Below are 25818 nucleotides of genomic sequence, written 5' to 3'. Positions count from 1 at the left end.
CACTAAGTCATTTGCTGAGCCTGGTGTAGCTGCTTACTTTTGCTGAAAATCCTTGATTAATTTCTTTGCCTTGTTATATTTCTTCTCCAGAGCCTGATACTGGCTTTGTGTCTCCTTGAGGTGCTCATTCACTGTGTGACACAGGGTTTGTGCCTCAATCCAGTAACTCTCTAATTTCATCATCCTTTCTTTATTCTCCTCAATGTTCTGCTGGAGTTGGTTCTTCTCCAATTCCCACCTCACCTTCTCATTCTCAGCAGCCTGCAGCTGAACAAAACAGTGTAGATGCAGTCAGTAAAAAGCTGCGAAGTGCAGCCCAACAGTTTAGGATCGATTCAGGCAACATGAATAGTGAAAATCAGTGAATTAGTAACTGTAACAGTAATATGCTAGCAGTGAAAAGAGCATTCCAGGACAAAAACCCAGGCCCATGTATACATTATACTTCCTCATAAAACAAAGTAGAGCCTTTTCCATGTGTTTCAGTGCAGCCTCTACGCTTCTCTGGGTTATACTAACACACTTTAAAAATGTCAATAGTGGAATATTCAGGCAAAGTGCAGGGTTAATCCGTCAGCACTATGCACGTGGCTCAGGTTTTATAAAGCATTCATACACTTTCATAAAGTGATGAAATTTCTTATTTGGGGGGGGGGGGGGGGGAGAATCAGATTTCCAGGTTCTATATTTGATTTAAGAACAATTTAGAAAACAACAGGAAAAAAGCCAATTGCATCTAATCTAACTATCTGCTTTTTTTACCCACGTTAGAAATTCTATTGAATTCTTACAATGTGTGTTTTCATATCATAATCTTGCTTAATCTAGAAAGCCAAACAAAAGAGCTAGACCATAATTCAAAATTTAACACTGGGTTGTAACCTAGAATCATTTTTCATTTAAGCCAGCACAGAGTTCGGCATCCAATACTGAAGCTATAACTACTATGAGGACAAAAAGAACCTGTTATATTACTCTTGTTTTCTTTAAACTCACTTACTGCGTTGTAAGGAGCTAATATGAAACGGAAAATATGTCCTCGCTGTTGGAAGATTTCAGGTGCTAATTCTGCCAAACACATCAGGACCACTTAACTCTATGACCAGTGCAGTTCCACTATCTGGCACCAGTGAATCCCATGACCTTTTCCACATGACCTCAAAGATGACTGAATTTTACTGCCAAGTTTATTATGTTAACTCCTTTGCTGTTTTTTTTCTTAAGATTTTTTTTTGTGTTAGGCTTCTCACTTCCCAACTGAAGAAGCTAGCTGCAGGTTTGTTTGGTGCTGAATAAGGGTAGGGTTGTTCAGCAGCTTGTATATTTTAGCCACCAGAATTTACAGAAAACAAAAAATGCCTTAACATGCCTGCTTACTTATCAAGACTTTAATTTGCTCTAGGCAGTTCCGCTAGCATCATGGATGACACACACACAAAGAACTTGTTTGCAGTTTTATTAGTAATACACCTGAACTAGCCACATTTTCTTTGGCTCTATTGAAAACACTAGGTAAAAAGGTCCAACACAAAAAGGCACATTAACCCTGATCTTGCAAATGGATTTGCACAGATGAATGTTTACACCCACGCATCACTGCCAGCAAGTCAATGGGGATTGGCACAATCCCAAGGGATTGACCCTGTCGCTCTGATTGCTAGATTGGAACTGGAAAGCAGAGGAAGAAAAGATTTCTGACTTTCTGAACTGAAACAGTACAACAGAAATTGCTCTTACAGAAAACAGTTGCACTTCGGATTTGGTTTTAGCAATAATTTGTACAGATTTGATAGACACTGCAAAATACACGGTGAATGCAAATGTTGCTGGAAAGAAATAATAATTTAAAATCTTTTCTTAAGTACAATTTTCTCTTTCTCTTCTTTTTATTTCCTTTATAATGTAGTCAAACTCTAGTAGAAGGATGTCATTATAAAACCTAACATTACTCTACAACCGAATGATCAGTTGACTTCCCATAAAGGTTACCCTAGTACAAAAAAATACAATTCCTTTCTACTGCTACAGCAAATGCAATCTAGTAACTAGCTACTGATTGTGAGGTACTGTTTTCTCTTAAATTGGTATGCTTTTTTCTTTGTAGACTATGTTTTAAAGAGAACTGCAACAACATGAAACAGCACTTTTTCTTCTGTATATAAAAAGCAATTTCTAGTAAATACCTTTGAATAAATTACAGGGGGTTTAAAATTGTCAAAAAAGGAAACTAGCATAAACAGGATACTTTAACAGCACTGGTAAATTTTTTTAAAAAGCTATGAACTTAGACTTGATTATTCAATATAATTTTAAAATATAATTTAAATACATGAGAAAATGCATTAGAATTGTAAAACTAGAAATCTGCCATTTAATCATTACGATACCCCTTAAAATGTAAGTTTAATTGAAGCTACACAAGTTGGCAGTTTCTCTTAATAGCAGCACTTAAGATTTTACTTGAAACTTTGACTAGAGAACACACACCAAGACAAGATTTAGCTGAGCCACTGTGATTCTTAATCAGCCTTTAATAAGGATGTTGACTTCTCCACCCACATAAAGATACATGTCTTTAGATCTGATTTTGCACGAGAGGAAAAAACCAGCATGTATTAACCATATATTGATTCTTACCTTTGTCTTCAGCTTCTGAATTTCAGCTTCTGTAACTGCATGTTTGATTTGCAACTAAAATTGAAAATATAAAATAAACAAGTGAAGTCACAGAGAGTACTCCAGTATTTTAAAGCCTATACTGCAAGTTGAATACCTTATTACATAGCAGAAGGCCTTGAAGAGTGCTGCAGTGCAGTAGATTGTAAATTAAAATGTCTAGCTTGCAAAATGACTCAGTCTGTGCAACCTAATTAAAGATAGGATGCCGTCTAACCACTCATAATTTCAAATCAGAACATCCAATCTGTTTACAAAACCAAATGTCTTATGCTTAAAAAAAAGCAAAAAATGATGTTATCCTGCTGGGCTTTGCTCTCTGATGTGAACGTGAAATACGTCCCAGTGCTGTCAGAAAGTCCCACTGCATTGATTAAAGCAGGCATGTTACAAAAAAGCAAATATGGAAGTAAGTGATTTAACAACTCAAGAAGTCAGGAAAAGCTTGAGGGAAGATTCTACACATTTATTTCATGCAAGAAAAAAGGTAAACTGATGTTATCCTTCTCCACCATTAGCTGGAGTTATTTTGTTCAAGCTGGTGATTTCAAGTGAGAGCAGTTACACGCAGAAACTAAAAAACAGCCAACAGCATTCAAGCACACAAAATGATTGCAAGTAGATTAACAGCCCAGGCAGTGTACTAAAGGTTGTAGTTACATTACCAAGCAGCATGTCACAATAACAGTGCATCTGTACAGCGAAAGGGTCGGTGCTGAGGACCTGACATCCACCTGCACACTCTTCAGGAGGATTGCCTTTGGACTAACCTACATTAGTCTGATCCTCTGGAGTGAGTACTCATTAGCTCTTTGAATGTATTAGCCAATGTCCTGAAACACCTTTAGTTTCACCCCGAAGGTCTGCTATTCACAGGCTCCAAGAATACTCTGAAGTATGAATCAAACTACAGTTTCAACAATATAACCCTAATCCAAATGGAAATGATCATGCACATGCACCCAGTACTGGTCTGCACCCAAATCCCTGCTGCTTTACGATGTAAAGCAGGCCACACGGACAAGCTTCTGACAGGCCACAAAACCTTAAATCTAAAGCACTATTTAATCTGGATCAGTGACTTGCGTGTGTTGGGTAAGTAGTTGAAGGCAAGAGCAAAACCTGAATTACAGCTCAAGCTGGCACTGTCATGGAGGCAAAGGCTTTGTCCATTATTTATGAATACCAGGAATAGTTACAGAAAAGCATGTTTTACATGGGCGTTACTCCTCTTACAAGACTAACAGGAGCCTTTGGGAACAGTTTAGGTTAAGCTAATGGAGTTCTGAACCAGAATCTGTGGTGAAGCAATGGCTATATTCTTGAAGACCAGGCTGTTAGAAAATACATGCTCTTCTGGAGGACGGGAGTAATTTTCAAAATAACAAGTGCCATCACAGAGTTGACTGGTGCAAGTACCTTTGAGAAAGGCTACTTTTGAAATTCCCTTTTCTCAGGGCCTCTTGAATGCACTTCTTGTGGCACAGGAAATGCACACTCTCTGATGCAGTTTGATTTGCAAATCAGCCTTAACTGATCTAGTGAATAAACTAGTCTTTTCTAGCAGAGAATTACTGAATTCATGCTGAAAGTAATAAAGGAGACGCTGATGCAACCAGTATCACCTGAGGAACAGTTTAGGAATCTTCTTTCATTTCTTGGTCACTGTCTTTAGAGGAGACTGTAAGCGCTTCTAGTCCCCAGGACCATCTACTACTTCCACTCATTTTTTGACTTAGCCCTGCAAAGTGTTATGAATCTGCAAGTGCTCAGTAAGAACAGATGTATGATTTCATTTCATATGAAACCAGTCATTGACGGTAACAGCCTGCAGAAACGTGTAGAACGTGGAGGCACTGGCAGGTGGAACATACATGGGGCCAGACCAAAGCTGCCCCAAGCACGCAGCTAACCCGGGGACCACATGGGGTTCCTGAGGAAGTGCCACGTGAGAGCAGAGGTACTGGTCCAGGATGGAGAGATGCCAGTGCAGCTGGGAACGGGGCACTTGGCAGCCCTGGAGCTGGTGTTAACGACAAGAAGTGGCCAGTGGTGCTACTCCACCCAGTAGGCCAGGAAGCCAAGAAGGATATTCACCTTTCTGTAACTATAAATATAGAGGAAACTAAGGAGATACTTTAATTAGCATTTGCAAGATGTTACTTGCAATTTTTGAGCTCATGCAATCCAACCTCTGATTTGCAATTTTCAGAGACTGAAAACTGTTTTTTCTTATCATTCCATTTATGTTAGTAGTGAAAAATTACGAAAAAAACATCTCAAAATGTTATGGTGTTCATAAAGTGCCCAGACATTTGCTTATTTATGCTACTTCATTGTTTGGGACTGCGATAAAATCAGGGGAAGGACAGATGAGCTAGACTTTGCCCTTTGCAGAGTTAATAATGAAATCAAACGGCCAAGACTCAAAGCCTTAGGCTACCTGCTTACAGTCCATTCCCATCTCTTCTAAAACCCCACAAACCCAAAAGCAGCACTTAAACAGCTTATTATTACATACAAATAAACTCCAAATTGTTGCATAAATGACAATCTGCTCAGGTACAGATGGTTTTAACAGTTATTTTTATACCCTCTGTTATTAAGTTAAAAAAATGAATACTGAGCACCCAGTCAGATCATTGAATCAGTACATGGTACAGCAGATCCCACTGAGGCAGAAGAAAAAAGACACTTTCCTGCTGAACAGAGAAACGGGTAGCTGGACATCTACCTTTTTCTTTGTTTACTTCTTTTTGAAGAACTAATTATGCTTGCAGAATAGATGTGAAATACTAACACATTTGTAAGTTAGATTGAACAACAGGCAAGGTCAACTGTTTGGCAAGCAAATCTGGATTCCATACTTAAAATATTTTAAGCAAGTTTACTAATAGGGGAGCAGAAATACCTTATTCTATCTATGTCCCATATCATGTCAGAAAAATTCTTGGCAGATACTGTTTTGTATCTTTATGTTTTCTAAGTCAATGTAAAACTGTGAAAGTTTCTTTTTAACAAAGACATTTTGCATATTTTTTAGCACATTTCCTTTTCAAAGATATCTTGTAAAGCCAATTAAGCTTCTTCAAGACAATACAACTTTTTACAAAAAGCAAGATATACAGAGAAAATGGATCTAATTCATCTAAGACCGCAAAAGGTAGAATGGGATTAAAAGCCAGCAAATGTTAAAATATCCAGAGTACAGTGGAAAAGAAAGTACCCAATGGAATGTAATAATCTCCATGACAATTTTTATATAATAATTGTATTTTTTGCATATAATAATAATTTTTCATATATTTCATTAAGACCTGACATATAATACCTAATACTTCCATAAGGTGTCCCTTCTCCCTATCTTGTCTCTCTTCAATCATCACAGTTAAAATAAACCATCTAGCTCTTTCAAAGCAGTTAAGGAACATCACTCCCATTTTTCCTGTTTTACATCCAGGAAAACAACATTTGCAGAAGTACAGTGATTCACCCAGGAATGCTATCTCTCTTCTGACCTTCCTTCCAAAAGCAAGGCATTTCAAATAAGAGTGCTCTCAGAGTATGTGATCACATTTTTCATTGCAAAGCCTGAATTCAATTAATTAGGTCAAACTATTATGCTTAAAGATTATGTCCAACCCACTTGTTTAATACTTTCATTAATCTCTGGAGCAAGAACAAGAAAGAACAGTTATTCTTTAAATACAATTCCAGAAAACACTGTGTGGGCTTGTGCAGCGTGATCATGAACAAGTCCTCTAGTGTTGAAAGAATTCAGGGCAAATACCAAGAAAAATACATGTACTCACTCTGTAGCAGCCAACAAAATGCAGCTGTGTACTATTAAATGCAAACAGCGAAACAAAAGTGGCATGCTTCTAACAGCAGTAACTGCGTGGGTTAGTGAAAAAGAGTCCACTCTTAGCAGGAGCATTTAATGCTTTCTGCTCAGGCTCTCATCTGCACTTAAATTGGAGGATCCCACAGTCCCTTCATCTGATCTCCCCTACACCAGCGTTTTGAGGCCACTGCACCAGACAGGTTTGCAAATACCTTCAAATCACATTGGACACACTCAAGTATGGCAATAGCCCGGAGCTGAGGGAAACCGTATTCAAACATAGTTTTACAGGTAATTTATTCAAAAGTGACTATCTTGCCCATCTGTGGTTTCCGTAGTCTTGGTACACTGGCACAACCCGAATGGTAACATCTTCCCACCACTTTGAGAAAGTTGTCAGTATGTATGATGCAAAGCATTAGAAAATGAAGTAGACTGTCCTGCTAATTTGCATAGTATCCTGGAACTTGAAATATGCGGTGAGAAAATTATCATTTAAGTGAAGTAAAAAACTATCAAGAAAAAATTATGAAAAAAAGTGGGCATCCAAAAATTGAAAAGGGTTATCAGCAGAAAAGGGAGTGGTTGCTCATTGACTGAATACTTCCAATACGTTACTCTAACTAGAGAGTATTAACAACATATTTATAGAAGATAAAATATTTGGTTTGAGTGAAGGGATGGGGAAGGAGGACAAAAAGGGTGCAACAGGTTCTGTTGCCCAAATCATTTAAAAAGTGTTCTTTATTGTCATCACTCAGCCCATTACTGTGGGCTTAGATAAACCAAACTGTCTCGTGTCTTTATTTGCATCAGAATTCAGGAAAGCTCACCAATAAACCACATCAAAAGCACAGCCTCAAATACAGAAGAAATGTTTCTCAGCTCTTTGGTATATTAAGTTATATTAATTCAATGACCACAAGAAACACCACTGGTTCAAGCCCCAGTTAGCGCCAGCAGATGCTACTCAAACTCTGTAACCACAGAGTTTGGTAAAACGCCAGCTTGAAATATGCCTGCTTCCCCAATACAGCATCTTTCTAAACACACGCCCAAACATATAATACTGCTGTATATTGACGAGTTGCTGTGAAATGATGAGCTCCACATGTCCCTTTTCACTGAACTTTAGCATTTGCTGTTTGTTCTCCCGACCACTTTTGATTAGAATCTTAACAAACAACAACAATAACAAAAAGCAGCAGCAGTCTGCCAGTAATGAATTAAAGTAATGAATTAACTTGCACCTTGCCCTCCTGGTCAAAAAATGCAAACTAAGTGCTGAGGCAGAATAACTTCTCTACTGAGAACTTAAAATTGTAAATTACCCTCTATCAATGCAACAGTCACCTGAAAGCTGATGCTGAAACAACTCCAAACAGTTCTGCTTCTTTAAATCAGAACTTTTTGAGTCATTCAAAAGTACCAAGTACACAAACAGCTAGACATCAACTCTAGTTTTCAAGAGAAAAGACAAGTACTGAGCAATGAGGTGACTAGAAATTTAATTCCAGTGAGATATTTCAGGAATATTTTCTATCTGTAACTTACTTCTTTGAATTTGTGAGTAAGCTTGCTGGTGTCCACATCACTGGGGGAAAACATGTCATCATTTTCAGGGAGATCGAATACTTCAATAGCCATGTCACCTCCTGGAAGAACAGGTCCCATGTCTTCATCTTCTTCATCTGTAGCATATTCCCCTGTCTTAATTTTACAGCATTTAAGAAACTCCAGTTATCCTTATTAGGCAGAGAATTCAAACAGTAATTAAGCTACTGTGCAAACACAGCACACTGCATACAAAAAACGGTTTTATCTTTTCTTCAGCTATAGTCCCAGTATTTATGACTTCTACACAACAGAACTCCACAGCAGTATTTCAGAACATTAAGAGAGATGAGAAAACAGTGTCTTAAGCACTAAGAATTTAGTACTTAAGTATTACTGGCTCTGTATTTCAATGGTTTTCATCATTTTCCAAGTGAGGTCTCTTTTCTGTAGGAAGACCTCTCCAGATTTATCTCAGATTTAACAAGGACTCTTTTCCAAACAGAATTAAAAGAAGAATAGAACCAACAGGATCTCCATTAGTCTTTTATAAGCCATCTGGAGGAAGTTAATTCTCCAATGATATTCCATGCTGAATTTGAAAATCTACTGGTTTGTTCTTTATAAACAAATTAACGATAAAAAAGTCATACCCACACAGAAAGACAACAGCAGGAAAAGAAACCGAGTGTCAGAGACAAGCTCAGAGACTGAAGTCAGAGTTTACTTAATTTTCACCCTGAATAAGAAGCTGATTCTAGCTAGTTTTAAACATAAAATGTGGGTGTTTCTTTGGCTGGTAAACCATGAGATGTGAGCCATTTGCTGACAAAACAGAATTTTTAAAAATCATAAGCTACAATCAGTATCCCAAGATTTAACAAAATACAACAATAATACTGAAAAGAAAAGGCTAGCAATATTAAACCCCAAGTTGTCTAGACAATCTTCTGCACATACACCTGTGCTCATCTCTCCCCATGCCTAAGGTGGCTGGGTACTGTGTCGCTTCAGCAGGGCTCCCTCTGGAAGCTGGAGTACATTGCAAATGGATCACAAATAGCCTGCTGGCTATGCAAAGAGCTATGCAAACATATTATAAAGCAAACAGCTCCCTCAGGGCCACATCTGGATTTATAAAGCTTGGGACTCAATAAATACACGGAAAAGGAAGGGTGGGGGGAAGGGGTGCAGTCCTTCTCATGTTTATACAGTACTAGCACCAAAATTTTGACAGAACTACTCAAGTTTTTGTTCATTAGCTTTCAGGTCCTGAGATGAAGGCACATAATATCATTATCAGAAGTATATTCCCAGTAGTGCCGGGATTATCTGTTAGTGTCATTTTTTGTTGAAAGAACTTTTCAAAACAACAGGTAAGAACTCAGATGTCTGAACAACAGTTTGAATCTCAACTTCCCACCTTCATTTAGTTTCCCTGCTCTTGTTTAGGCCTATGTGAATCTCTCTGAACTAAAAAGCAGTGCATGAAAGCACATTAAGTCTAGGTATACAAGTACACACAGACAGAAAAGATGTATGTATGTCTCCAACAGGGTGATATACTTGCAATAAAACATTACTGTTTCTTGAATAGATAGCACATAGAATGATCATGAATGGTTTGGGTTGGAAGGGACCTTAAAAGATCATGAAAAATCTATATTGTCCTTTTTTAAAAGCACTAAAGTTTTAAAAAGCAAAGCAAGCCAAAACACACAGAAAGCATAGAACGATTTGGTAAAATCTGATGTTAAAAGAACTATTCAAAAGAAAGTAAGTCACTAACATGCATAACCCATCCATACTTTCAACATCACTGCTAATGCAAGCCACTTCTTTGGAGAGCTATCTGTGTCTCTATAAATAGTTACATATTCTCAAATGAAATAAACATGAACCATTTATTTTACATACTTTATATGCACTAAGAATCTCAGCAGTCTTCAACAAAAAAAAAGAGTTAACAGCTGGTTTTGCTTCTTTTTTTCCCATATTTAAAACAGAAGCAAAGAACACACAATTCATGTCACTGGAGTTTTCAGGCATGTTAGCATTTCAGCTAAGCAAGACAATGCCTAAAATTAAATTTATCATTCTGTATGTCTAGATCTCATATGCATACACATAATCTTCTGCTACGCTACACTTGTAGTAACTTCTGTTTCTATTTTATTCCCCACAGCTATGTGCAGTTACTGGCTAAAAAAAAAACAACTAGGCTGCTAACTCTCCTGGCTTTTTCCAGGAGCATGTACCACCTACACACCATCAGGGTGGTAAGAAGCAAACAACTTAACTCGAAAATACCAAAGAGATTTCAATGAAATGAATTATTGTGGGGACAAAATACTAACACAATCCATGTACTGTCAATTTTGCAGTCATTATCCCTAAAAAATCTATAAGGTGATACACAATTATAATTTCTACATGAAAAAAAGATATTGGCGGGTCCATCAGCAGTGGCAAGGAAATTTCTGAAGCATGCAAAACGGAGGCAGAAATAGGATTGTTAACTAAACTCATGCCCAGTTTGCGTAAAAAAACAGATCTGGCTCAGCTACATGTGCATTTTAAGGAAATAATTTAATGTAAAATCCTAATTATATTTACCAATTTTGGTAAAAGAATAAAACAGATAAGTTTAGTTAAAACAGACTCCTCCAAAGACTTAAAACTAAAAAGAAGTATTTCTTACAGAAAGAAAAATGAACTCATATGAAGGACTAAGTTATACTGGGGAAAATTTCAACATCAGGCAATATTCTGCTGGCCTCAGGATTCTGCATATTTGAAGAGGGACATCAGCCAGCTGACAACAAACACAAAAGAAAAATCTTGCTTCAAATCGTACATTGTGAGTGTCAATAGGCACAGTCAGTTTTGCTTCAATTAATGCAAAAACTAGTCATCAAAGCAAAGCACTGCAGTTGCTCTGCTAAACAAGACAGCAGGATGACACAAACACATTACAGAGCACAGAAATAAACAGGACTTTTGCTTTCGTCTTCATAAGAAAGGGATCCAATCTTACAATCACATCAAACACAAATTAAAGGTTCAAAAGAACCGATGTGTGCTTAAATGAAATGTATGTCATAAACTACACGAAACATACTTTCCCTGAAAAAATTACCTCTGCTGACTTTTGTTTCACATGAAACTACTAAAAGGTTGTTCAGATCCTGAATCAGTAAGCTAGAATGGGAAACTCAGTGTTTTACAAGAAGCAGCAAGGCACAGACAGAAGTTACTTTACTTCAAATTAGCAAAGCCTTGTAAGGTAATAGTTGTTATTGTAGCTGCCTGAGGTTCCTTGCAATACATTTTGTACTCTTAGCTGACAACAACAATATTTTTTTACTCAATAGTCAAGGAAAATTTACATGCTTTTGAAGAAGAAACTCGGACTCTTCAGTCTGTATTAGTGAGCAAAATTAATGCATGCAAAAGACCTCTTTCTCATTTTAGTAGCACCTAGGGCTTCAGCTTATCCCATTCACAGCAATAGCTTCTAATATTAGCCATTCAATTTTGCTGTATGCTATCACTGTTAATAGCATGAAATTGTCTTTATAAACATGAACTGCAATTTCCTAATTTAAAAGGGAAGACGTGTTACTGACATTGTTTAACTGCCTTGTAAATTCTTGAAATGGGCCTAAGGCTCCCAAGCAGAAAGAAGGAGCAGCAGCCGCCACCAGGATAATGCAGACAGAAGTTCCCCAAATCACCATAAGAAAGCCTGCATCAAGCTAAATCTTTTGTTTGTGCTGAAAGTCTCCCACAACCAGGGAACACCATTTGAAGAACTGTAAGAATAACTCAAGTCCAACTCTTAATTTGAATGGTTTATACTTAATTCTTTCAAAAGAGCAAAGGAAAATATAATGGTATAGTATTAATCACCGCTTTTACAGGAATGCTCCATATTAATGATGTTGGAAAAAACGTACTCTCTGAAAGATTCGTTTAACAAATATATTCTTTGGGTGTCAGACATTCAAGCACATTACATTTATCTTTTGTGTGTGTCTAGATTTTCTTCAATGGTTTTGAAGTTGCTTTGCTCTCAGAATGTTCTGATAAATGAGAATTTTAAGTGAAAAAATATTCTAATGACTATTAGTGATATTAAAATACATTAAAATGTCACTTGCATACAAGGACTTGTCTGTGGCCACAGAGTGAATAGAATTCTGCAGTATTTTATTAATTTCACATCCTGCATCACCATATGCAGCCTTCAGGGGAGCAGGTCATCTGCTTTATGTGACTTTTACCATTCCCTGTAGAACATAAAGAAGATAGTACCATGTTCAAACAAAAACTCTAAGAAATGACAGAATTTGACTAAAATGCGCACAGAACACTATTAACACAGGGAAGTCAAAAAGTTTCAGTCAAGGATACAGATTCAGGTCATACTTAACACACTAAGTAGGAAATACAAAGACAGTGCCAACTTCAAAGTCTTTGAGTTTTGTTTTCTGACAGGATACAACAAACTGAAAGGATGTGGGATTCTAGGAAGCTAGACAAACTGGTGATGAGTAAACTCTGCAGCAGGCTATCAAGAGGTAGCACCCGAAACAATATACTCTCCCAGCTTTACTGTAGTTAGCACAGGCTCATTGGGAAATGCCAACGCTGTCTATCATAAGTAGTACTTGAGAAATAATTGATACTACTGGCTCTGCTCAGCTTGTGGGAGCTTAACACAGACTGTCAGCTGTTTTATGTTTATCCTGCTTGTCTTTGCGTGGACCCCACTGTGGGCATCTCCTTTCTCTCAGTGTTTGTCAGTTCTGCACAAAGTTTTTGTGTTTTCATTCAAAGACTTAAAATTAAGAAGCATCTGAAAGCATCCTGCAATCCTGTGACAACCTGCAGCCCATGATAACAGCAGATTCTGAACCGCAGGGACTCAGGGCATTTATACAGTAAATTATGATTCTTTCAGGATTACTTATATACTAAATTATGTATCTTTTGGAAACACTATGTGTATTAGTGTGAATCTTCCCCAAGAAATAACTGTCATGTAACATTCCTGCAAGGCAATGGAATGAAACGCTACAGCAGGCTAACAAGTATCTCTCATCTAGCATCTGACTCCAGTCCAGTGCATGCTGGCTGGCAGAAGTCAGAATTGTCTCAAGAACGCTGCTGCTATTTTAAAGAACTTGGATCCTTCTGAAGTAGCTAGATGCTGCTTGGGCTGTGATGAAGACTGTGCTAAGTTTCAAAACAGAGGAAATCCAGCCAGCTGGTGGCACAGCAAGATAAACCAGCAGGACTTGCACATGCCTGGCACACATTCTCTTCCTGTGATTTGACCAGCTCTACAAAACACAGTCATGTGCAGTGGCTCCAGGACTCAAACACAGATCACCGATTTCCTGCTCCGGAAACCTGATATGTTATTGCTGTCTTTGTGGTAAAGTTTCTGAGGCTCAGAATTTGACAGCCTCAATGGAAGGTTAAATAAAGATTTATTTTTTGTTTGTTTATTTATGCAGCATTGTAGCTGGAGATCCACGTTACCGTATTTTAAGAACTGTATGAACATGAAGAAGACAGTTTGATAGCTCTGAGACTGAACAACTCCTGTATAATTCTGTGCCACCTCAGCCCAAAAACTCTTTACACTGACAATCCCCATTATTTCTGAACTTCATGCAGTCAGAATCACTGTCACTTTGAGGAAATGGCCTCAAAAGGTGTGGTGGGTCTGCATGGCAAGGTTTTGGTAGCAGGGATCTACAGGGTGGCTTCTGTGAGAAGATGCCAGAAGCTTCCCCCATGCCCAATGGAGCCAGTGCCAGCCGGCTCCAAGATGGACCCACCACTGGTTGAGGCTGAGCTGATCAGCAATGGTGGTAGCACCTCTGGGACAGCGTGTTTAAGAAGGGGGGTGGCGGGGTGGGGATCAGCACCAGTGAGAGAGAAGAGTGAGACTGTGTAAGAGCAACAACTGCAGACACCGAGGCCAGAGGAGAAGCAGGGGCAGGAGGTGCCCAAGGCCCCGGGCCAGAGATGCCCCTGCAGCCCCTCGCAGTGAGGCAGGCCGTGCCCCTGCAGCCCAGGGAGGTCCATGGTGGAGCAGATCTCCTCCTGCAGCCCAGGGAGGTCCATGGTGGAGCAGATCTCCACCTGCAGCCCGGGGAGGACCCCACACCGGAGCAGGTGGGTGCCCCGAGGAGGCTGTGAGCCGTGGGAAGCCCAGGCTGGAGCAGGTTTGCTGGCAGGATTTGTGACCCTGTGGGGGACTCACACTGGAGCAGGGGAAGAGTGTGAGGAGAAAGGAGCAGCAGAGACAACGTGTGATGAACTGACCACAACCCCCATTCCCCGTCCCCCTGCGCCACTCAGGGGAGGACAGAGAGAAATCGGGAATTAAGTTAAGCCTGGGAAGAAGGAAGGGGTGGAGGGAAGGTGTTTTTTCTGATTTGAATGGTAATAAATTAAACTAATTTTCCCCAAGGCGAGTTTGTTTTGCCTGTGACGGTCACTGCTGAGTGATCTCCCTGCCCTTACCTCGATGCATGAGCTGTTCGCCGTATTTTCTCTCCCCTGTCTGGCTGAGGAGGGCAGCGATAGAGCAGCTTTGGTGGGCACCTGGCATTCAGCCAGGGTCAAACAACCACAAAAGGGTAGGGTTTTTTTGTACGTTTGTGGATATTCATTCAGACAGTGTAAACTGAGATTTTCTTGCCCAAAGGATGCCCTACTTACCAGAGCCGAAGAATGCAACACTGGCAGCGGTTTCTGGCATACAGCAACATAAATCCAGCCACATTTGCCCTCACAGAGTAAGGTGAGCTCAAAGTAGTAATGCTTGTATTTGACAGTAAATGGGCCAGAAGTGCTTGTGGTCACAAAAAATGTCTTTGAACTGTGTCTAATGTGTGTTATATCACAGCTTCTATCTTGTCAATTGCCTGGGAATGGTGCAAATTATGTGAGTTTACTTGGACGACATAGTCAGGCAACCAAAAAAACCCTATTCAGGATTGCTGCAGGTTCCCAATAAAAGCTACTTCTAATAAGTTAGTAGGGGACTTTTACCAGCTTTCACAAAAAGCTAATGTTTCAGTGCAGAAGCATACCAACTTTATTCCCTTATTTCAGAAAAGCAAATGCCTTCAGAGGAAAAGCAACGGTGACAGAAGCATCAACCATTTTGATATTTGCTCTTCTGGAACAACCCAAATATTTCAAATCCATGCTGAAAAGCTTTTCAGTAACTTTGGTCTTCAGATAAGATTCATCTTCAAAATCTGTAAAAATCAGCAGCCATGGTAATGGAGAGGGCCAGAAGCTGACCTCTTGAGTGACAGTTAAAAAGAAGAATTAGGAATAGAAAACAGAACGTTAAAAAAAAAATTAATAGTGAGACACTAGACATTCTGTTACCTCATCATCATCTGCATCATACTGTGCATAATGCTGCTCCAGCAGCTCTCTCTGGCGGCGTTCTTGTTCTAGAGTTTGGCTGATCAGCTGTGCAACCTCACTCACTTGTCCCGGTTTCTCTCGTCCAATCACAAACCTGTACAAAACAGTGAAAAAATATTACTCCTAATGTATTACCAAAGTTCTTTATCTCCACGGGTACATGGCTGTGATCATTTAAAATGCGTTCTGTGGATGACATTTGCCAGAAGGGCGCTGTGTGCAAGACGAGGAGTGATCTGACCATGACAGTATTCACAGGAGTGGGAAAAAAGAAGTGACTGCTACAGCCTTCCCTCCGATTTCATTTAAAAAGGTTCTCCGAGTTAGAACTTTACAGACACAGACCTAGAGTGGGCAATTTTAAAGAAATGTATCATCAATTCCGTTACCTTTAAAGCAACGTATTTCCTGAAAGCCTACAGAAGACCAGATGCACAGTAACAGCACAGACACACTTCTGGCAGCTTGTAGTGAAAGGAACACGCAGCAGAGTAACTTCTTTCTCCATTTTGACTTAGACGAGATTTCTGAGCTTTTGTATCTGCCTTCCTCCTTTCTTTAACAAAGAATCTATTTCCACATTTTTAAATCTGACAGACATCATTTCCCTAATTTTAAGCTGTATTTAAATCCCTCTTTTATTTCGTGAACTTCTGTTGCTAAGGAGCATTTTTCTCCACTGTTCGCTATTGCTGAACACTGGGAGCACATTTCTTTGGCTTAACAAAAGGCAAGGAAGTGCCTCTTTCTTGGTTGAGACTTACAAGACCGCTTCCCAGTCTTGCTTTCAGCAACCGATATTTAGAATTGGCTTAGATTTTAACACTTTTTTCCAGCACAGTGGCATAACCATAATTAGATATTTTGCTATCTATAGTAATAACGATAAACACCCATTATATAGTACCAACACACTGTAAACTACCGAAGAAAAGCACAATTTAAAGATGTCAAGTTGAAGGAACATTTTCTTAGCAGGCTAGAAAGACAATTAGGCAATTAGATGTGAAAAAAATACTATGAAGAGCTGAAAAGCACTATCAGGTGACACTGAGATACTGCATATGGTAAACTACTTGTTTTCATAACATTTGGCTCAGATGATGGATATAATTTATTATTGAAATGAGAGTTAGAAATGTGTATTATATCCCACGTAAGAAAATAATTTTCATTAGTACTGCTTATCACTGTTAAAGTCATCTGGGATTTGGCATCCATGGGTAAGCCAGCTTCCCATGAGTGGATGACCCTGAGCCCATTTCCTAAGCCAAACAATTTGTCAGACTTCATGAAAACAGGCACTACAGAAAGGAATATAATTTGGAGATTATTTCAACATCGTAAAAAATATCTAAGTCATTAATTAATTCCAAAAGGATAAGGAAAGTGAGAATGAGTGATTCCATTTGAAATAATGACACAATGTGCTCTGAAAATAATTTGCAAGAAAGTGTCTTAGCTTAAAAACATTTACAGAAAATACTGCAGAAACTAGAACTAAATCAAGGAAATAACATCAGCATTTTAATCCTGTTCAAAACAGATCACAGTCTGGCACTCATATCCTACTATTACAAAATATGACATTGGGTCTCAGTAATGATAGGGACCTTGGGCTGAAAGAAAAAGAATGTTTCTTCACGGCCCCTAGACTTCATCTGTTCTGCATACTGACTCACAGTCGAATCTTGTGTCCTCTGGATTTTAATTTTAGAGCCAAGTATTACAAAGACTAAACAAGCCATGTTTTCAGTCTCAATCAGAAGGAAGAATGAACTTTTGATATTACCGCATGAAGTAAAAAAGCATTCAATACACAGTTGCTAAATATTTGTCTCCTCCAATGCAAAAACAAATTAAAAGAAAATACAAAAGAAGTAACTTGTATTTTAAACAAACATTTTAAGCAACATTATACATGACTGTATATACACAGTAGAGAAATCTTCATGTTTGTAAATACATGAGGGACATCACCAGATGCAAACATTGCATTCCCAACCTACCCTCTGCCTGATAGTTCACCTCCCTTGGAAAATCAGAGGCTCTAAATAGTTCATGCCATAATTTCTGTACACTGAAAACATCAAGAAGACAATATGTAATGCATCTGAAGTCTGGTAACTCCTGATTATTCAAGGATTGGTTTTGACACATTAGACTGTAATGCAGTAATATTTTCATACAGGCAAACAAGTTTAGGTAGGACATAAAAATGTAAAAGGTCATTAATTGAACTTTTCTTCTCACGTCAAAGTCACTTACAGTTTATAGTGATGGGATTTTCAAGGCTTGAATCATATGTCAAAATGAAGTTCCTCAATAATACCTGAAGCTGTTAGATGATACATGAATAAGAGCCTCAAAGCAATGATGAAGTTTACAGCAAATGTTTTCCTAAATAGAAATACGCAAGGAAAGTTTTATTTTCCTACAATTAACTGCTCTAAAGTGAGAGATTTCCAAAGTGTCTGAAAATAAATATTTAGAAGCATTCAACCCACGATTCATGTCAGTTCTAGATAAAGAATTGTAAATTTGCAAAATGGAATACTACATTGCCAACAATTACAGTTTTTGCAAACTAAACCAAGCCTTTTGTCATGGTACATTCCATGACCTTAGGAATACCATGCTGCATATAATTACATTTAACTTGTAACTAAAATAAGCCATAAATTATAAATTTATAATTTAAAGAGAGATGAATAAATATTTCTCTCTCAGAAATCCATAAAGCAGAGGTAGTTATTAAAATGCTAAGCATGAATTACATCTTTATGTCTAGGATGGCTTTAAATACAAGAACTATCATAATCTCAAGTGTTTAAATACAAAAAAGAGACATAAGGTTGTGATTCACTGACCAGAAAATTAGTCACTGAACCATAATATGCACACTTCAACGAAGTGGCTAATTATGTATTTCACATCATTCTGGCTCACCTAAATTAAGCACATGCATTTCAGACCTGATTAATTAGTCTCAAGGGCCAGAAGTATTACAACAAAGAACCACAAACTCTATCAGCAATAATATATTTAAGAAGCTGGTTATGTTTCTGGATATGAGACAAATGAGGGGTTTAAAGCCTTTAAACCTCATCATGGTAATATTCCCCTTAATTATCAGAGCAAGCAACTGCAAAATAAAACCCAGTGAATCTGTGACACTCCACCACAAGCCATCACCATACTAAATCTCAGGCCATTACTGATTATTTCTGATGTCCACAAAAAAAGGAATGAGAGAAGAGAGAACATCACAGAGAAGCTGAGCATGAACTGACCTTGATATTCAGGGTTACACCCAATCTAGCTGAATTAACAGCTCTGAAATATTCTCTTTGGTTGTTGTTAAAATAAAGAGGGACAGAACTAGGAACATAATTAGTATTTGACTCTATCTCAGATTTAAGATCTAAAATAATACTGTATCTGGAAAAACTGAAAATTAGACCACAGCAACAGTGATTAAGAAAAGCATTCTACTGAAACTGGTAGCAACTCCCACATCTCCTGCAATCCAATCATGATTTAAGGATTTGAAAGCACACCTGATACATGGCTTTCTGCATATTTCCAGCTTTTACTAAATGAGAATCTGCATATCTGTGCTTCTTCAAATAACAAAAAATATTTTTTTACAAACCATGAGATCTAGAAATATTATTATAAGAACTGATGAAATTAAAAAATATTTCCATTTTGAAAAGAACTTTTCTACTAGAAGAATGTGAAAGCATTAATTCTTAGTGACAAGAGCTGATGATTTCTCCTGAAAATGTTTCAGGCATTAAGTGCTCAGCTAAAAATAATTTAGCATGGATTCTTTAAATTCCACAAAAAGCAATTAAGAATACAGCAGACTCATTCTAAGAAATAAAGACTGGGGAGGTTCCTGCAACAGGATTAATATTTTTTTCTTCTAACCTTTCCTGAAATATAATTTGATCAATAAAAATGTACAGTAAATTTCATTGCATTTGGAGGAGTTTTACAGTTGGATTTTTAAAATGGTTTTCCTCTGAGCTTTAAAGCACAAAGCTGCTTCTGCTACCATTTATCTAATTTATTTCAAGATGTCTTCAATTACCTACTCTGGCTGCTTCCATTAGGATAATAGCCATATAATTAATCCAAAGTGCTAAAAGTGGTGCGAACCCTCTAAGAAGGCAGTTTTATTTAGTTACAGCAGCGCAAGCTGCAACTTGTCAGGTTTCCATGAACAAGATCAAGCTCTTCTAAAAGACAGCAGCCCCAAATTCAGAGGTCGCTGACTGGACATAAGCTGGACTGGACAACCTATAAGCTTCCACTACACTTTTTCAGATAAAATGATCTGAAACTTAGAAGGCATAAAGACTCTTCAAATCAATGAATAATTTAGGTTGGGAGGGACCTCTGGTCCACCGCAAGCCCCCCACTTCAAAGGAGGGCCAACTTTTTCATGGCCTTCGATTAGTTTTTTTATCTAATGATGGGATATAACCTGTTCCAAAGTTTGAGAAACCTCATAGTATGTGGGGGGATTTTATGTGTGAAAATACCTAGTCAGAATTCCCCTTGCCGCAAATTCTGTTCATTGCCCGTTACCTTGTTCCTGTATAGAGAGTACAAAGAATCTGGGTTCTTCCTTTCTGCCTCCTGGAAGGTAGCTGAGACAGCAGCAATATGCCTACCATCCCATTCTTTTCTTCAGACTGAAGATGTTCTTTCCACTTCTTCCCAGCATGTTGCCTGCACAGCTGCTCTCTAGCTCACCATGCCGCACAGGGCTATGTGGCTCCAGATATAGGGCTCACATTTGTCCTTGCTTCATAAGGTTTCTGCCAGCTCATTTCTCCCCCCTGTTGAGGTCCCTCTGAAGAGCAGCCCTGCCTGTTAGCCTATCTAACCTCATCTGCAAACTTGCTAATGGTGCCTCCTGTCTTAAGTCTGCAAATCCACACAGCCCTGCCCTGCACCAGAAGCAAGCGTGTGCACAGCAATCTTTAAAGCTGTTAGCTGTAACGAAGAGGAACTGAGGGAGATTGGTAGAAGGAAGTAAACAAGGTTTGGCTGGAGATTAGTGATGGTGGTGGCCCAAAACTAACACGAACAAGCAAAGAGCTCTGCTTGGAGCACCCAAAGTAACATTAGGAAGGATGAAAGGGGCAATGACTGAATGAAGTTATCTAAAGCCACATAAGAAACATTTGACACGGTAACCTATGTAATGCCTAGTGCAGGATGTTGGCTATGTAAAGCCAGCACAGAAAAGCGAACTTTGAGGAAAAGCCTCCAAAGACCCTGGAGACAACTGCCAGTAAGCCGAACTAATGTGCAAAAGTTCTGTAGCCTCCATCCTTGTCCCCAGGCCCAGGATGAAGTAAGCTATGTGTTGTACCCTGAATTTGACCACGGACAGCAGGACCCCAACTTGTCAGTGATTTGAGCCAACATGGGTGTCCTTTTGCCCAGTCAGCAGTCAGGATGGATGCACAGGAACATGACTTCCTTGGTGTGGCTGCGGCATGAGCAAGTAGGTAACATGCAACAGTAACGTGCCACGAATGAGATGTGTATATAGTGTGTACTACATGACTTGCTGTTGTTGTTGAAGTAGTGGTTTGGTCAGTATTAATTTTTTACTAATTTTATTTATTAATTATTATTTTTAAAAACTATTTTAATGACTATGTATTTGAATTAAACAAGGGCTCATCTATTTTTACTTGCATAGACATACTCATACTGATTGAACTGTGACAGCACATGATGATGAAGTCTGGCATACGGTACACGGGCAGCAGACACTAAAGGTATCACTAACCATACATGAACCCTCACCCTCCAGTGACATTGCTGCCCTGAGGCTAATTGTTGGAAACCGCAGGAAACATGGAGATGTCCCTGCAACAATACCCAGGTCATTAGCCAATGTGTGGAAAAACCAAGGCAAAGCAGTCACCAACATCTCCAGTTTTTTTGTATACTTTGCAACAAGGGTCTTCTGCACCACTGAGTAGTAGGCCTGCCTGCATAGAGGAGGAGAGAGCAGTAGATGTTGCTTAAACTGACTTTCACAAGGCTCTCGTGGGCTGTTCTATCCTTCAGAGCAGTGGTCTCATACTAAGCAGACCCCCGAACAAGCCAAAATTTGCTCTCCTGAAGTTCAGGGTGTAATTCTAATGTTAATTTCTCTCCAGTTCTTAAGCTCCACTGTTTCATGGTGAATGCTCCTAAAACTGCAATCTTCACTGAAGAACTGACCAGTTCCAAACTGCTCATAAACGTGTTTGTAACAGATTTAGCAGACTGCCTCCCTTTGTTGGCTCACTGAACACTTGTGTCAAGAAGTTATTTTTTACACATTTCAAAAATCTCCTAGATTACTTGCACCAAACCATGTCACCCTTGCAGTAATGCTGGAGCAGTCTAAGTCCTTTGTAAGTCCCTAACCACAACCTCTGAACCCACTTGTCACTTGTTCCAAAGCAAGGGCTAAGTCACCCTCCCTCCCGGTTAAATTATGGGACCTGTGGGCAAACATTCTCTTGCCCAACTTTGTCAGGTGGATCCTTTCACTCCCTAGCATTTTTCATTCCTCCAAGAATGCCCATAAAAAACAGTACCTCTCCTGCACCATCGGCTGCACAACCAGGGACTGTTCTGCATCCAATCCTATGTGACTGGCATGATCAAGAATACCTCTTATGCCCTTTCACCCTAGCCCCCAGAGCCCTGTGACATAAAAATCACAGAATCATGGAACAGGTTGGGGCAGAAGGGACCTTTAAAGGTCACCTAGTCCAACCCCCCCACAATGATCAGGGACATTTTCAACTAGATGAGGATGCTCAGAGCCCCGTCCAACCTGACCCTGAAAAGTCTCCAGGAATGGGCCATCTACCACCTCTTTGGGCAACCTGTTCCAGTGTTTCACCACCCTCATCATAAAAAAAAATTCTTCCTATCTAGTCTGAATCTACCCTCTTTTAGCTTAAAACCATTACCCCTTGTCCTATTGCAACTGCCTCTGCCAAAATGTTTGTCCCCATCTTTCTTATAAGCCCCCTTTAAGTACTTGAAGCCTCCTCTGGACCCACTCCAACAGGTCCATGTCTTTCCTGTGCTGAGGGCCCCAGAGCTGGATGCAGTATTGCAGGTGGGGTCTCACCAGAGCAGAGGGGAAATCAAAACTTATAGGTTCCCCTCGATCGAGCAGCCTGTAGTAGACACCAGCCACAAGGTTCCCTTTGTTGCCTCGGTCTCTTAATTCTTACCAGTAAGCTTTCAACCTGCTCGTGGCTATTCTTCAGAGACATACTGAAGGTCTTCCACAGCAGCATCAATGGTGCTGGTGGACGAGCAGCAAAGTAATAGCTTAAGCACCACAAGAGGCTCAGCAGCCTTTCCGCAGCATCCTGGATACAAGCCTCTGATAAGCTCCACTACTATCAACACTAAGTGGATATCGAGTCAGATGATTAGGAAGTCATGTAAAAAACCCACTCAACAATATTAATGCACTTAGATTAATTATTCCCATGGAAATCAATTCTAGTCTAGGGCCTCACTGACACATTACCTTTATTCAAGAGTACTTCAAAATTAGCCAAGGGATTCAATGTTTTGGCAAGTCTCCACGTTCTTGTCCTTACACTGCTCTGCTCTTCTGAGAGCACAGGTAGAGAACCTCTTCCATCTCTTCCAGACAGCCCAACTGAATCCAAACACAACACTTGCATAAAAGGTTTCCCTGAATTCATGACGAACATTTAATCAGCATTTGCTATAGCACCACACAATTCTTATGGGAATGGCCAGCTCAAAGAAACACACTTGTAAACCCGCGCTTTAACATAGCTGAATGCAAGTGAAGTGCATACATCAGCTCTGTCCAAAAGGTACAAGTGCTACCCTGGAATGCTTCTAAAACCTGGCTGCATTTTGAGGTGAGATCTGCCCTCCCTCACCCTCATCCTTGCTGGCATCCGTGGGAAGCAAATCCAGGAAGAAAATACAGATGGGTCACAAGTAAGCTGCTGAGTTAAGGCCATGTCCTTAATCTGGATGACTAGGTGATCCAGGTTCTAGGGAAGCTGGACCACCCTCATAGCACAGTTCAGGGGTAGCTAAATGCTCCTACAGCACCATCCCTGTGGCTTGGCAAGTTATCCTGCAAGGATGAATGGTGGGTATTTCTGCCCAGCTGCCCACATTATGTGATACAACACTGCATGAATCACATTGCACCAAAACTGGATGGAAGCCTCCACAACACAGAACCTTTTGGGCTTTGAAAGAGTAAAAAAATCAGCTAAAAAAGCATTTATGATGATATTTCAGTCACAGGGTAGGAGTTTGATGTTTAGATCCAACCAACTTGAGGATAAAGTGATCCAAAACCTGTCAAGTTCTTCCTTTTTCCAGGAAAGGAAAAGAAAAGCCACTCCTGATGAAATCCAGCCCCGCTGAATCTTATTAATTCATTAAAATCTTTTAATTATTTCTCTATATAATTCACATTCAAACATGTAATTTCCTGTCCAAATCTGCAAGTATTTTGAGAAATAACTTGCCATAAAATTCAAATTAGCAAGATCTCAGGACATCGGTGCTATGTTTATGCCAGTAAATTAAACAGTGCCGGGGAATGCTCCCAACCATTCATAATTGATCATCCACACTACTAAACCACGGAAACAGTCTCTGGAACGGTTTGGCCCAAGCTGACTAATATTAATTCTAACAAATTCTACTCAAGACACATTCCAGGAGTTAGCAAAGCCTAAGAGTTAGCTTGGATGTTTCCAATGGACAATTTGGATACGGCCACCCTGCTCTGAAAGGCAAGAAAGTTTTAAGGTACGAGCACTGACCACTCTGGTGCCAGCTGGCCTCAGGTGCCAAGGAACAGTCCAAGGCACAGTTCATCTACTACAACAGGCACAGCCAAGGAATATAAACCAGCAAAGTCGTGATGAATGCAGTGTCTCACCTCACCGGTGCTAAGGGGTCACAGTACTCATGAGTAAATTTTCACTGTTCAGCATGCTACCCTTGGTAGTCGTACAGAACTTGTGCTTGCAGGAGTTCTTTGCAGAGACCAGAAAGAAAACAGCTCATATTATAGATTCTTCAGTGTAACCATAGTGGAATAAACGGGAGAAATTCACACTATTTTGGTGCACGGCACGACAGATTTAGTTTCTGCTGGGTCCATGATTCAGGTTTCTCAAAGAAGCACCAAGCACACATGGCTTCTTAAGCAGCCCTTCATGAAGTCCCAGCTCAGCAACCAGCATCACAGAGCAAAGGGCTTTTCTTTCCTCTTCTTCTTCTGTCCTCAGCCCCAGCATTTGGATTCAAGGAAAAAGAAACAGACTAGGAAAGGAAGAACAAAACGATCACCCCCAGCCAGAAAAAAGACAACATAATCCAGCTCTCTTAATCAGACATGGAGTGTGTTATCTTTTGCTTTTGGGTCCTGCCTCACTACCCAGGACTGAGAAACAGTACAATCTCTCCTGCCTCTTCCAAATGTGGATCTGCAGTATGGAGAATGCCTGCAAATGTTTAAAGGACACAGCTGTTTCATGGGATAAGAGCACAGGCAGGGAAAGTAAGAAGCAGCAGGAGAAAATCTGCACAGGCATGCACACCAGAGGAAAAGATGATTATCTAGGGGAAGGAGTCACAAAAATAAAGCGATCCTGGTCACCGTTACTGTGAGCAAACACCATTCCCACTGGGGCATACTGCTGCTGGCTAGATCCTGCATTTGACTTCAGCTGTCCTCTACACTGCCTTAGTGCTTGCAAAGACATGACTGTGTAAATTACCTTTCCAGATGTTGTCAAGTTAAACAAAACTAACAGCAGGCATACAAATACTATTTTCTGAGAAAGTATATTTTCCAGAAAAAAATCAACTCAAGATGGGATGAGAAATTAGCTGAAGAAGGAATAAATGACATATCAAGTTGATGTTAACTAAGAAGAGAATATTTTCACTTTTTGCCCTTTAACTGCTCCTTGTGTAAGAGCTATCTAACAAAAAGTAAAAACTTCACTTTTGTCTGAAAGATTTCATTTGTACTACAGTAAGAGATAAAGAAATTAGGCTGTGAACTGGGAGTGGGAGTTGAGACAAAACCCTGCTCTGAATTAGAACCATCCAGATAAGGAAAAAAACCCCAAAAGTAACAAATGATTCTTTATTATAACAGAGAATAGCTAATAGTGAAAAGCCCCAGGGCTTGACAGTTACACTGCTATTGTTAGAACCTA

The 25818-nt window shown here is 39.5% G+C and overlaps 1 protein-coding gene across 8 annotated transcripts in view; it reads right to left on the bottom strand.

Annotated features, from left to right (window-relative positions):
- Positions 1-25818, bottom strand: part of PPP1R9A (protein phosphatase 1 regulatory subunit 9A) — a 155771-nt gene that overhangs the window by 29863 nt on the left and 100090 nt on the right. For all 8 annotated transcript variants that reach the window (XM_080383653.1, XM_080383652.1, XM_080383657.1 and 5 more), the window contains exons 6-9: positions 15497-15632; positions 8075-8230; positions 2638-2691; positions 38-267 (exon numbers count right to left, since the gene is read on the bottom strand). In XM_080383653.1, the coding sequence (XP_080239779.1) occupies positions 38-267; positions 2638-2691; positions 8075-8230; positions 15497-15632 (576 nt within the window). The remainder of the gene's footprint in view (positions 1-37; positions 268-2637; positions 2692-8074; positions 8231-15496; positions 15633-25818) is intronic.

The sequence above is a fragment of the Falco punctatus genome, assembly GCF_963210335.1.
Source record: "Falco punctatus genome assembly, chromosome: 4".
Lineage (NCBI taxonomy): Eukaryota > Metazoa > Chordata > Aves > Falconiformes > Falconidae > Falco > Falco punctatus.
Note: the sequence above shows the minus strand (reverse complement) of the source record. Positions and strands in the feature narration are given on the sequence as shown.